At 40.2% G+C, this 13,307-nt stretch overlaps 1 protein-coding gene across 4 annotated transcripts in view; it reads left to right on the top strand.

The window, feature by feature from the left end:
* LOC113990276 (ribosomal protein S6 kinase alpha-6) overlaps positions 1–13,053 on the top strand; it is a 36,384-nt gene extending 23,331 nt beyond the window's left edge. For 2 of the 4 annotated variants that reach the window (XM_027725530.2, XM_039382692.1), the window contains 10 exons: positions 705–807; positions 1,843–1,967; positions 2,260–2,385; positions 2,840–2,929; positions 3,544–3,702; positions 4,136–4,297; positions 4,695–4,771; positions 5,464–5,581; positions 6,958–7,098; positions 7,985–13,053. In XM_027725530.2, coding sequence (XP_027581331.1) covers positions 705–807; positions 1,843–1,967; positions 2,260–2,385; positions 2,840–2,929; positions 3,544–3,702; positions 4,136–4,297; positions 4,695–4,771; positions 5,464–5,581; positions 6,958–7,098; positions 7,985–8,110 — 1,227 coding nt within the window. In that variant the 3' untranslated portion in view covers positions 8,111–13,053. The remainder of the gene's footprint in view (positions 1–704; positions 808–1,842; positions 1,968–2,259; positions 2,386–2,839; positions 2,930–3,543; positions 3,703–4,135; positions 4,298–4,694; positions 4,772–5,463; positions 5,582–6,957; positions 7,099–7,984) is intronic. The other 2 variants (XR_005564054.1, XM_027725531.2) reach the window with 2 other exon arrangements.
* The last annotated feature ends 254 nt before the right edge of the window (positions 13,054–13,307 follow it).

Below are 13,307 nucleotides of genomic sequence, written 5' to 3'. Positions count from 1 at the left end.
GTCTTGTTTTGGCTTGAATATCTACTTACTTTTATCTTAAGGGACTGATGTTGAAATAAATACCAGCAGTGAAGTTTGAAAGATCTGCAGTTCTAGCTTTCTTTTTTCTTCATAATTTTTTTTAGAAGTAGAAAGTAATTTGTATTTATTTCATTCTGGTGGTGTTGATGACCACTTCTGTATTTTATTTCATTTATTTCATTATCTCCTTGGGATTAATTTAGGTCCCTCTTCCTTGGTGATTTTTGTGATGTTTGGTTTGCTTTTTTTTTTTTTTTAAATTGAGTTATATTCTGTGTTCATGTGCAGGAAGATTAAATGAAAAAAAAACTTGCAAAAAATAGATCTGAAAGGAGAAGAGAAATAGCAAGAAAATGCTCTCAGAACTTCCTGACCTTTGCACAGGGCTTTGACATCATTTAACATGAAATTTTCTCTTCCTTAACAGTAAATGGGACTTATTGCAGCTTTGAGATCACTTGGGCACTGCATTTCTCTAAAGCATGTTGAGTAAAGGAGGGGAAAAAAGCAGAGCCATTGTTCTGCTTTCCCTGATTTAGTTTGGTGGATTAGGGAAAACCTGGACTAGAGCTTTGAGAATGGGCAGTTCCAGCCCAGGAGGACATGTCTTTACCTTGGCAAAATCACAGCACCCATGGAAGGCTCAGTGACTCTTGATTAACTGAATTTTCCCTTCTTCTCAGAAACTGTTCAGAAGAGAAATCCAGCCTCCATTTAAACCTGCTTCTGGAAAGCCAGAAGACACCTTTTGTTTTGATCCAGAATTCACAGCAAAAACACCAAAAGGTAATTAATTGTGCATGGCTGTAAATTGCTGAGGTTTGTGGGACAAGAGGGTCAAATTCACATTAAAACAACAAGCAAAAAAGCCAATGACAGAGTTAAAAGGAGAGGATGCAACAGGGTTCCAGTGCTTTGAAGGAGTGTTTTCTCCTCACAGGGTTCCTGGTCTTTGAAATATTCTGCTAAACTTTGATTCATACAGGAAAAAAAATCAAATAAATGGAATGTTAACAGCTGAATTGTGGTTTCTAGTTATGATTTAAAGTTAGACACACACTGTTTGGGGGGAATTAATACTAAAAGTAAACCAAATTTGATAGCAGCAGTAATTATTTTTAGGGTCAGTACTTCACTAAGAAGGACTTGCTTTAAGTAATGATTATAATTGCTGTTGCTTAGTCTGCTTCAAGTTTCACTTCAGGTTTTCTTTTGTGATTTTTTTATTTCCTTTCCTGCTGCATCCAACTTTTAAAGCCACTTGCTGTTGTTTGGAGAAGGTCTGTGGTTTTAACAGGCCACACAATATTATCAAGCTGTGCTCACCGTGAGGCTTCACAGTGAATTTAGAGGTGCACATAATATAATCTGGGGAAAACTGGGTTCTAATTATTCAGTAATATCACTAATTAAATATTCTTGCACTGCCTCACTTGTGCCTTGCCAGCAGCACATGCACCACTGAAGCAGCACAATCTGGTTGCTCTTCTGTGTTATGAAGTTGTTGAACACAAGACCACGATCTTTATTTCTTTTTCATAAGTAAAGTTGTGTTGCAGTAAATTTCTCCCTAAAAACATATGTTCATACACTAATTCCTGGAGTGTTTTCCAGTTCAGACAAGACCCAGGAACACTTGCTTTGTGTTTCTTACAGAAGTAAGAGCAGACAGATAAAAAACTAGAAGTCTTATCTGGTGTTATTCTTGTTTTCTTCCCTTCCTTCCCTCAGAATGTTTCTTGTAGGATAACTCTTAAATGTATAAAAATAGCCTTATTTTGCTGGGATTCATCCACACTAATCACATGTGTCTGCCACCAGATTCTCCAGGAGTCCCACCGAGTGCAAATGCCCATCAGCTCTTCAAAGGATTTAGTTTTGTTGCAACTACTACTGTAGAAGACCATAAAATATCTCCTCTCACCAACATCCTGCCCATAGTACAGGTAACATTTGGGTTTTTGGGAAGCTTTTTTGACATGTCAGAGACTGACCAATATTTAGTATTTACAACCTGTTCATTTTTTTTTTGGGAGGGGGAGACCATTATAAAATGTGCCTTATTAAAATACTTCCCTGGGATATTTTTGAAATTTAAAAAGTCAGCTGGTTTTCTGGAGGCAGAATTCAAAAGAGAAATCATGGGCAAACAGGAGAAACTTCTGCTGTTGCAAACTGTCATGGTAAAGAGCATCTTGTTGGTTTAGATGACAATTTGAATTTGTTTTTTTTTTGAAGCAGCTTCATGGAAACAGTGCCCAGTTCACTGATGTCTATGAACTGAAGGAAGATATTGGTGTTGGTTCCTACTCTGTTTGCAAGAGGTGTATACACATAGCCACAAACATGGAGTTTGCTGTGAAGGTATTGGAGTAAATTTCATTGTTACAGTTCAGAAATTATTGTGTAGCAGATTTATAAATTTAAATTTATGAATTTTCCAGTCACTGTAGCTGGTTTTATAAGTCTGAAGCCTGAAAATACTGTGCAATTATGAGAATGCCAGAAATAAAGTGAGATTCACAAGGGTGGAACTGGGCTGCAGAGGGAATTAGTGATGCTTCAGACAGTCCATTGCATTTCCTTGCCCACTGGAGCAGGATAGGCTGCATTAATGATAGAATCTTAACAAGGATAGAGCAAGAAATGAATAAACTGTGGGATGTGAAGCTGGAACATGAATTAATCATGATTAATAAGAAGTAATTAACTCTGGAATTTTTTTGTTCTGTTGTTGAAACAAGGATGTAAATAGAAAAAAAGTCTTTATTAAGCAGACTTTGTTTATCCAAGTTGTTTTTCCTGTTATATTTGGCAGATAATTGATAAAAGCAAGAGGGATCCCTCAGAAGAAATCGAGATTCTCATGCGTTATGGACAGCATCCAAATATTATCACTCTAAAGGATGTATGTACCTCTTTCTCTGCTACCTCTTACTACACAGTAGTCAAAAAACAAGTACAGATGCAGGGAGTTTATTGGGATTCATTAAATTTCTTTTACATGGTAAAATGTATTGTGAGAGCAGTACCTAACAGTAAAGGGAGTATTTCAAAATACAGTGTTGTCCTGAGAGTAATTTTTTTCTAAAGGCTGTTTAATGAAACTGAAGTGAGAAATGCTGTAAAGGTTAGAAATGCCATATTTCTTACATTAAATGAGTACTAATGTGTTGGTGATCTGAGAAGGCTGCTCATGTTGTCCTGTGTATGCCAACTGCCAGCAGCTAAAAGTTACCTGTGGAAGGGAAGAGCACTAGGGAGTGGTAGGGCTGCTTTCCTCTTGGAACAGAAGTTCTGGGACTGAAAAACACAATTTCAGAGTCATGAATCAACTCCTGATTGACACATGAGCTGCCTCACACTCCGTGCTGTGCCAGGGCCTGCTGTTTGTGCTCCACGTTCATGTGGGAGCCGGGGAGTAGTCCAGTGGGAAACTCCAGTTTATCGGGATGTGTAATGGGAGAGGTTTGCTTTTAATGGATATATTTACACGAATACACTTGTTAAACATCTCCTCAGGTGTATGATGACGGCAGGTTCATCTACCTGGTGACTGAGCTGATGAAGGGGGGGGAGCTGCTGGACCGGATCCTGAGGCAGAAGTTCTTCTCGGAGCGCGAGGCCAGCGCTGTGCTGTTCACCATCGCCAAGACTGTGGACTACCTGCACTGCCAGGGGGTGAGGGTTCCTGCCAGGCACAGCCTCTCCCACACCTCTTAGAGTTACAAATCCCTTGTGCTATGTGCCTTCTTGCTTGGCTTGTTTTTGTGGCAGAAGGGAGAAAGGTTTTGTTTTTTATTACAAAGGTGAATAATATCAACAACTCGTCCTGTTATTCTGGCAAAGCCTTTTGACTCTACAGTTTATGAAACAGCAGATGTTTGTTCTCTTGTGCTTGTTGGCAAATGGTGGTGTCAGTTCCAGTTACATTATGAGCTTTTTATTACCTTACTTGAACTAGAATTTTCCATTACTATAAATTAATATAATTACTTAGAACTGGTAATAATTATATTCATCCAGAGAACAGTTTTTATAAATTGCAACTAACATACAAACAAATGTACATGCTCCTTCTAAATGGTGCCTTTTCAAATTTCTTGGTTTAAAGGTGGTGCATCGAGACCTCAAACCCAGTAATATTTTATATACAGATGACTCCAATAATGCTGATTCCATCAGGATTTGTGATTTTGGATTTGCAAAACAGCTTCGAGGAGAAAATGGACTCCTCCTAACCCCGTGCTACACTGCAAACTTTGTGGCACCAGAGGTATTTTAAGCTGTTCTGTGTTTTCTTTATGCTGTTTTTGATGCATCAGATACTTAAACTTTTTAGCAATGCTTGAAAAAAAAGAAAAATTCTGCTAGTTTTCCTTAAATATAGTCACACATCCTTTACAAACACTGGTGCTTGTGTTTATTATAAACCTGCTTTAAAATAGCAGAGTCCACCCTCAAAAATAAGATGTAAGCCTGTTGAAAATCTTAAGAGATGATGTTCTGGGAACAAGAAATATTGTTGGTATTTACTACAATATTGAAAAATCAATAGTCAAACCTGTGACATGATCCAGGGATTGACTTACCCTTTTTGGGCTGGGTAGTGGTGTTGGTTTGGGGTGGTTTGTGATCCATGAAAAGTCTTTAACACTCTCTTTGTTTCACAGGTGCTCATGAGACAGGGATATGATGCTGCTTGTGACATATGGAGCTTGGGTGTTCTTCTTTACACCATGTTGGCAGGGTGAGAAAGATTTCTGAGCTGTTTTGTTTACCTAAAATTCCAGCATGCTGCATGAATCCCTGCTTCCCTTCCAATGGAGAGGTATTACCTCATGGAATGACACACTCAGGTAGAACAGGGAGCTGTAAGTAGATAAGCAAACACATAAACCAGCCTCGTCTTACAAGGAGGTTTAAGGCTTCTCTTTTCCATAGGACATGACTGGGGGATGCCAAGGACTTTCCCCAGTTTCCTCAGAGAATTTAGCCTGTGAAAGTACCTGGTGGTTTTCTTTTTACCCTCCAGCCTCTTGTCCTCCCCACCCTACACCCTTGGAGTCACCTTCTTGTATCTCCTGGCCCTGTTATAGAACACACTGGTTTTTAAAATCTCTGGAGTTTTCTAACTCATCCAGACTGATGCAGCTCTAGGAAGCATCTAGTGGCCAAATGAGAAAAGGTTTTATGAGTTTTGCTCCAACAGAAAACTAGCAGGCTTTCTTGTCTTATGGCTAAATAATTGGAAATTATTCTCTTCATAAATTGGTACTTCTGATGTAATATGAGAAGTATTAATAGTATTTAATAGTATCTATATATTCTGTGATGGGTTTCTGTTGGCAGTGGAATATTGACTGATTCATGAGATTTTTTTCCCAATTCCTTGCAGCTTTTTACCCTTAACAAGGTGTTTTGTTTTTTGTCTCTCAACAGCTACACTCCCTTTGCCAATGGTCCCAATGATACTCCTGAGGAGATCCTGGTACGGATAGGCAGTGGAAAATTCTCCCTAAGTGGAGGCAACTGGGACACTGTTTCAGATGCAGCAAAGGTGGAAATGTGTTCTGTTTTTATAATTCTGTAGAATTCAAATGAATGTTACTCAACTTTATAACTGGACAGATCTGTCAGGGCAGTTTGTTATTATTACCTGTAAATTTTGTTGCAGAGGAGGACATGTGGTGCAGCCTCCTGCTCGAGACAGGCCCAGCTGTGAGGTCTCACCAGGCTCAGGGCTTTATTCAGTCTGGCTTTAGAAGCCTCCAAGGCTCAGGCACTGAACAGTTTGCCCGGGCAGTCTTTCCCAGTGCTTGGCTGCTATAATCGAATCCAAATCAGGTGTTTGTGGAGTTCCTTCAGTGGAAGGATGATTTTTACAGTTATCTGTCAGTTCTAGTAACTACTCAGTCTGCCATGAAGTTGAATTTTTTATAGTGCCATTTCTTTGTTGAAGTCATCGAGTGTCTTGTCTTTGTTAGTACTTTAACAACCAATTAGATCTGCATATCTTGCCAAAAATCTTCGTTATGCAGCTGTCCCTTTTTATTTAAAAATACTCCATCTCTTGCTCAATTCCCTGGGGTTGGTGTTGACCTGGTGTGTAGGTATCTTAATCACCAGTGTTACCTTTTCTAAAGATTGGCATTAATATTAATAATAATTACTAATATTAAAATATCTTTTCCTGATCCTTTGGAACTGCACTGTTTGTTCAGTTCAGTAGGAGTGATTCAGAATGCTGCTGTCTTAGCACAAGAAACTCACTTCTGTCTATTTAAGAATGCTTAACATTTTGTACCTCCAACAAAGGGAACATTCTGTCAGCTTGTCCATATTTTGTTTTTAATTCAAACTGTTCCTGTCTCTGTTCTGTGCCCTTCCCAGCCAACTCTGCTTTTGACCAACATTGTAATTAGTAGCTTATTGCTGATGCTTCTAACAGGCAAAACCAAGTGTCCATTGCTCTTGGATTTATTCTTTATGTGGTTCCTTGAAGGAAAAGTTCATTGCTGGTGTTTCACTATCAATTAATTCAACTGTAATGTGTAGTCAGACCCCAAACATGTAAAATGAACAAGGAGAGATGTTTGCAAATATCAACTTTCCTTCATAAGTTCTGTCTGCTAAATTTTAATAGGATTTCTAGTCTTTTAAAGATTCTATTAGTAATAAACATGAAAGGCACCACAGTAAGTTCCTTTGCAATAAAGGCTTGCTCTGTTGAACTGCTGCAATAGTACAACACATTGTTTTGAGCCTTCTGCAGTGTCAAGGCACAGAAAGATCCAATTTGTCTCCTGATCTGGGTGTGTGTGTGTGTGTGCATTGTGTTAATCCCTCTGCCACAGTGGGTACTTTGCTCGTTGCTGCCATCAGTACTGCTTTAAAGATGATTTGAAGTGAACAATGTGTTTGATTTTCCTGCAGGACTTGCTCTCCCACATGCTGCACGTGGATCCCCACCAGAGGTACACGGCAGAGCAGGTGCTGAAGCATTCCTGGATTGCCTGCAGGGACCAGCTGCCACATTATCAGCTCAACAGGCAAGATGCCCCTCATCTAGTAAAGGTAAAACACCCTGCATTGTGCTCAGGGTGGTGGGTGTGCAGTGGGTTGGGTTGGTTCAGAGCTACAGACAGAACTCTCTTCTGTTCTTTAGAACAGGAATTCACTTTCTTTTGTTTTCCCTAGAACCTGCAGATTTAACTACAGGAGATATTCATAGAATACTTTAGGTTGGAAGGGCCCTTAAAGTTCATCCAGTCCCACCCCCTGCCATGGGCAGGGACACCTCCCACTGTCCCAGGTTGCTCCAGGTCCCATCCAGCCTGGCCTTGGACACTTCCAGGGATCCAGGGGCAGCCACATCTTCCCTGGGCAACCTGTGCCAGGGCCTCACTGCCCTCACAGGGAAGGATTCCTTCCCAGTGTCCCCTCTATCCCTGCCCTCTGGCAGTGGGAAGCCATTCCCCCTTGTTTCATAACTACACACTCTTGTAGAAAGTCCCTCTCAAAATTATTGATAAATAATTTTTTTTTAGCTTATGTTCAAAGGAAGAGGTTTTTCTGGGTGTTTTCAAAGATGAAGGTAGTTAATATTGAGTTTTCTCGTGAGTCAGGATCTGAATAGCCACTGAACCTGCTGTATTTGGTAAATTGGTGCTGATCTTGCTTGGAAGGTACTAATTCTGCCCTACGTTAAAAGGTGACTCCTACATCTAAGGTATACAAAAGGAATACACAGGAAAGAAAAGGACATGTCAGATGTCACCCATGCTTAGAAATTGGAAGGATTCAGCAGTAAATGTATTTTTCCAAGCAACCTTCAGAGATGCCCATGACCTGCCATAAGTAATTTGGGTTTAATCGAGAACTTATTTTTGAATTGCTTTATTTTCTGATAAAAATATTTATATATATGTATGTATTATTATTTTATATTTTTTTCCCCTAGGGAGCCATGGCTGCTACATATTCTGCACTGAATCACAAGACATTTCAGCCAGTGTTAGAGCCTGTTGCAGCCTCCAGTTTAGCTCAGCGACGGAGCATGAAAAAGCTCACATCCACAGACTTATAGATCCACTGGGGCACCTGAGCACACAGAAGCAAGGGGGAAACTCAACAAGTGGCTCTGTTTTGCCTGACCTGTGATCAAAAGGCATCTATGGTTTCCTGCTACACTACTTGAATTCTGTAAAAGTCCTTTTTTTAAAAAGAAAAAAAAAAAATCCACAGGTTCATACTGTGTTTGTTTTACAGGCTGTATCTGTTAAATTAATTTAAGCATCAGGTACACCATAATGAACTTCTCTACACTGTCCTTTGAGATCTGTTGCAAATATTCTTTCACATTCTGTATAGTTTTGCTGGGTTCAGTTAAAAAAAAAAAAAGTGGTTTAGGGGACCGTTGCCAATGACCAAGTTGTACATAAAGTGTCAGTGGGAGTTTTCTTTTCTTCACACCTTTAGACCCCGTTGTGAAGGACAAATTAATTTTGTAATTGGGCACTTATTTCATTCAACTTGATTCATTTCACTTGTCCTTGACTATTATGCAGAGTTGACTCATGTCTTGTGCCAGTGTTCAGTTCATTAGTGTTGATTTGGGAGGTCTGTGTTTGCATGGTGCCAGTAACTGATAAATTCATGTGAAAATACAAAGAAAGGGATGTGGAAGATTCTGCACTTGACCCATCAACTTAATTTGATCACTTGTGACCCAAAAGAAGTGCTGGTTGTGGCCTCTTACAGGAAGATGAACATTTCTAGTTTTTACTGTAAATTGTGTCCTGCACTGAGCTGGAAAAAAGTTAAAATATGCATAAACTGTCAAAAGTAAGATCTCAAAACATTTGAGACAACATCATGCAGCTCAATCCTTTGTTATTTCTGTTTGCCATCCATTAGTAAAACTACTGTGTTATTTCCCTCAGCAGTCTTTCCATTGAATATGAGGTTTGTTTGGCATATGACACAAACTGACACTTTATTATAACAAACTTGGCACGTGGATTTTTATTTATTTGATTTATTTTTTTTTTAATAGAACGTTGTTGCTTCTCTCTGAACCTCTCGCTGCATGTACAAATATTACAGAACAGAAATGCAAAATTCTCTTTGCCTAACTGTAGGGGTAGCTTGGGGAAATAAATAAGCCTTGCAGTGTGCCCAGATAAGGGAATTCTGACCAAGGAATGTCACAGTTATGGACAAATTCCTATTGCCAGCACTCCCTTGCCCTCTCTGTCTGGTGTTAGGACTTGAGCTGTTCCTAAATGCTGTGATGAAGAGGAAATTAATTGCAGGGCCAGAATTATCTTGGAGTTTTCTGCCTCAGAACCTTTGCTAACTGCTGGTAGACTGGGAACTAATGCACGCAGAGATAAAAGTGTTTTCCAAAGTTGTAGACTCTGAGGAGTTGTAGTTTCATAGCAGGATGACACACATTTTAAATATTAAGTAAATTAGTGGTATTAGACTGTGAAGAGGCAGAAAATCCAAGTGACCAAAAATCAAATCTGATTTGCCATCATTGAATTTCAAATTACAGGATGCCAGTGATGGCAGAACTTGGCATTTTGAGGCAGGGAAAAAAAACTTTCCAAGAGAATTCTGACCTGACTACCAGGAGTGGTGGTAGTAACTCAGATCTTACAAGAGGGTGTTGGCTGGGTTTTGTCTGTACCTGTGAAGTACTTGGGGGTGTTGGAAGTTCTGTTAGATAAGCTGCTTTCTTCTGTTGTGGTGGGGGAAGATGGGAATTACCTGGCCAAATAGTTAGGTCTGAATATATCTAGATTTGAGACTTCCTGAGTATAGCAAACATAGGTGTGCTCTTTGTACCATGCAGAACATACCCCATGTGGAATTTCTGGAATGTTGATAGGTGTTGGAAGCTTTAGGGGCCATATGTGCCTAGTCTAGAGGTGCCTGTTTGAAATGCTTGAGAGGTGCCTGTTTGAAATGCTTGAAAGCTTCTCAAAGAACACAACTGCTTCCTGGAAAAGCTTCTTGTTTAGGACAAAATCTGCCCCTTTTGCAGCTGGTTCATCTTCCTTTTCCTTACTCTGGAGACCTTTGCCAGCAAGAATGCCTGTAAACCTCTTGTCCACACTCTGTCAGGATAATTCTGATGTTAATTCACAGAAGAATTTGAATTCACTCAAGAAAAAAAAAAGCAAAGTGGTGGAAACGAAGCTCCCTGAGCCAAGGTCAAGCTGTGATGTGGGTTGAAATGTAGCAGTAAAAGCTGTGGTGGGGATGAGAGGTAAATGCAAGGCCTGGAACACAATGGAAATGTCAAACTTGCATTGTCTTCAGCTTTCCTGTAAGGCAGCAGCTGGTCTTTAATGGCTTTACCCATGAATCATTTAACAGTGTTTCTATTGGTATTTTCTTTTAGCTTGTAGAAGCACCACATTATAAGCACCTTAAAAGCATTTTGCACAAGAGCAGTTGGAAGCAGCTGAAGGTACTGAAGTTGTTCTTGATGTGCAGCACAAAGGTGATGAGAGGAGAAGTACACAGACAAGGCAAAGAACACGAACAAGGTGGATGTTGTGACTCTTAGCAGAGTAAAACATCTCTAAAGTTATCCCTGCTGGTTTCGTATCACTCCTGGCCTTTAGGAAAAATCGTGCTCCTGGGGTAAAAGCAAAGTTTCAGTGACTGCAACATGACAAAGTTGTCTTATCACAAGGAAAACATATGGATATGTTATATCTGACAGGCCAGTGTACCCTGGTATGCCAATTGTAATCCTTAATTTGAGGGGCAAAGTTCCCTTGCTATGACTATTTCAACATATCAATCTCTGAAACGTTTTGGATGTGCAGGAATACAGAAGAGTTCACGTGCAGTTTACTCTTTCTGTATGTAATGATCATCCTTGAGATGCTCCTTTTGGAATTTCTTCCATATTTCTCATCCCTTCTTTTCCCAGCCTAGGTTTTGTGGTATAAAAGTAGCATGGGCTGCTCATGGGCTGTCAGTTAAATGTTTGAAAGGGAAGAACAGGTAACTGGAATGTGCTCTTCCTGGAGTGAAAGGTCAGTGCAAAGGGTTTCACTTTCATATCATCTGGGCACAGCTGAAGTTTACAAATTGCTTTACTGAGTTAGGGGGAAAAGTCAGATTTTTACAAAGGCTCGTAATTACACAGAAATAGGCATTCAGGCTAGAGGAGTTCCCACAGGACTAAAACTTAAATGATACAATATTTTGGCAGTGGCTTCTGTTACTGCCAGCAAAGCTCCTGCTCTGATGTTTGGTGATAATTATCAATAAGCTCCAGGTCTCTGGTGCACAGAGAGCAGATCCCACAGACATCAGCTGGAGCAGGCTCGGGACATGCTCTGCTGTTCTTTCACCCCTCAGATATCACCATTTCCATCTTCAGTTTTGCTTTTGATAAAAAGTGAGGGACTCTGTTGTATTCCTGTTACATATCTAAAAACTGCAGTGGCATCAGTGTGAACCAGTGGTGGGTGACACAGAGTGCCCACACTGAGAGCTTTGCCTGGGTGGGTTCAGTCAGGCCACTGTTCTGTGGCTGCTGTAGTCTGTGTTGTGTGGGTTTGGCTCTTTTTCCCGTTTTCCTTAAAACCAGTAAATTCTTGACCACACCAAGAGCTGAGGTGCAGGTGCTCCAAGTGTGCTGTTCACTGTAGTGTGGTTTAAATGTCCCTGTGTCCAGAGAGGGAATCCAAAACCTGACTCAAGTCAGTCATGTCGAGCTTGAATTCTGTCTTCCCTGTTTCAGTTCATTTTTCAGAGCTGATCTTCATTTGTCCAGTGGTTAAAATAACCTCAAGCAAACTTCAGCAGTTGGAAGTTCCTTGCAGTGGTTACAGACTGGTCTGTAGGACTGAGTTAAATGAATTACACAAGGCTATAATAATTTTCTTGATTTGTATCAGTGAAATTAGGCTAAAACATCAGTGCAGACGTGGGGGTTTATGGACTTCTGTAGCACTTAAGCTTTTTCAGTCGTGTCCAGAATTAAAAGTTTGCAAATATTTGTGGGAGGGGAAGAGAGGAGCAAATTTTTCTTTCTCACAAGTTTTCAGAAGGCTCCTGAAGCTGTGATGATAATAGAGCCCTTATATAATCCTGTAAGGTTAAAAAACATACACTTCTCCTTGGAAGTTAATTCAGAAACCTTGTTGGGTGTGTGCTGGTACCTGTTGGTAACACCCTCCACATTCACACTGTACCATCCTTCTGCATTAACATCCTCTGCTTCAGCACATTCTGAATACTGGTTGTCTCTGCTTCAGTGTAGTTCTTAAATGTTTGCTCCCCCAATTTATGTTGTTCCTTTGGGAATAGAAGAAAATACAAATCTGGCAAAACCCCACCCTGAGTGTGTAGCTAAAGCTGACTTGAGCATTATAATAATTCATACAATTAGAAGCCCCCATAAAATCATCAGCAGCTGGTTTTTCTCGAGCTTTTTCCTGTGTAATGAAAGCAAACTTTCTCTGAAAGCTTTAGAAGACATTGGGTTGATTATATCTCGATATTTGGGCAACAGCTCATTACCAATAGCGAGTTTGAATAACACTGAATCCTCTTTGGGGGTTTTTCTGTGACAGCTGAAGATGCTGGGGGTGAGTCTCCTTTGCAGGACCAGGGGTTCAGGTTTGGGTGTTTTGCCTTGGGCTTTGGAGCAGTGTTGTCCATGAGTTGCACTGTCCCCGTGTCCCAAGCACTGTGGCATCTTGCCCTGATCCCCTGGGCAGAGCTGAAGCTCCTCTGGCACGGGAGCGGTGACAAATCTCCGACTCCGAAAGGGCATTAACTGCGAGCAGTGCAATGAATTCCATGCTCTCTGAGGTACTTCAAAGGTGGAACTATCCAAAAGGTCCCCGTTCTCAGATATTGTAACTGTCATTTTCTCTCTCTTAAAGCATATTGTGGATTTTGTATCATACTGTATTTATTTCATTTAATTTTAAAAGAAATGTTTTCTTTAAAGCTCTGTATATATTGACATTAAAGTTTGCATTGTACTACGTTCTCCTCTTCTTGCAAGGCTGAGTCTGGCAGTGCAGGGTGTGCTGTGGTGGTTTTCTTGGCGCTGTTGCCAAATTACAGCATGCCAAAACAACCTCAAAATGGTATTTATTTTTGTTAAACTTTGTGAATAATCCTAAAGGTACAGTTTTAAATAGCTGGCAGTTCCTTGAGCACTAGAATAGAAAAGTTGCAAATTCATAACATTTTATAATTGACAGAAATCCATCACTTATGATTTGGAAGTTCACCAACTC

Source organism: Pipra filicauda, unplaced genomic scaffold, assembly GCF_003945595.2.
Source record: "Pipra filicauda isolate LSUMZ 115617 unplaced genomic scaffold, ASM394559v2 scaffold281_size1565311_pilon, whole genome shotgun sequence".
In the NCBI taxonomy this organism is placed as follows: Eukaryota; Metazoa; Chordata; class Aves; order Passeriformes; family Pipridae; genus Pipra; species Pipra filicauda.
This window is presented reverse-complemented; position numbering and strand designations above follow the sequence as displayed.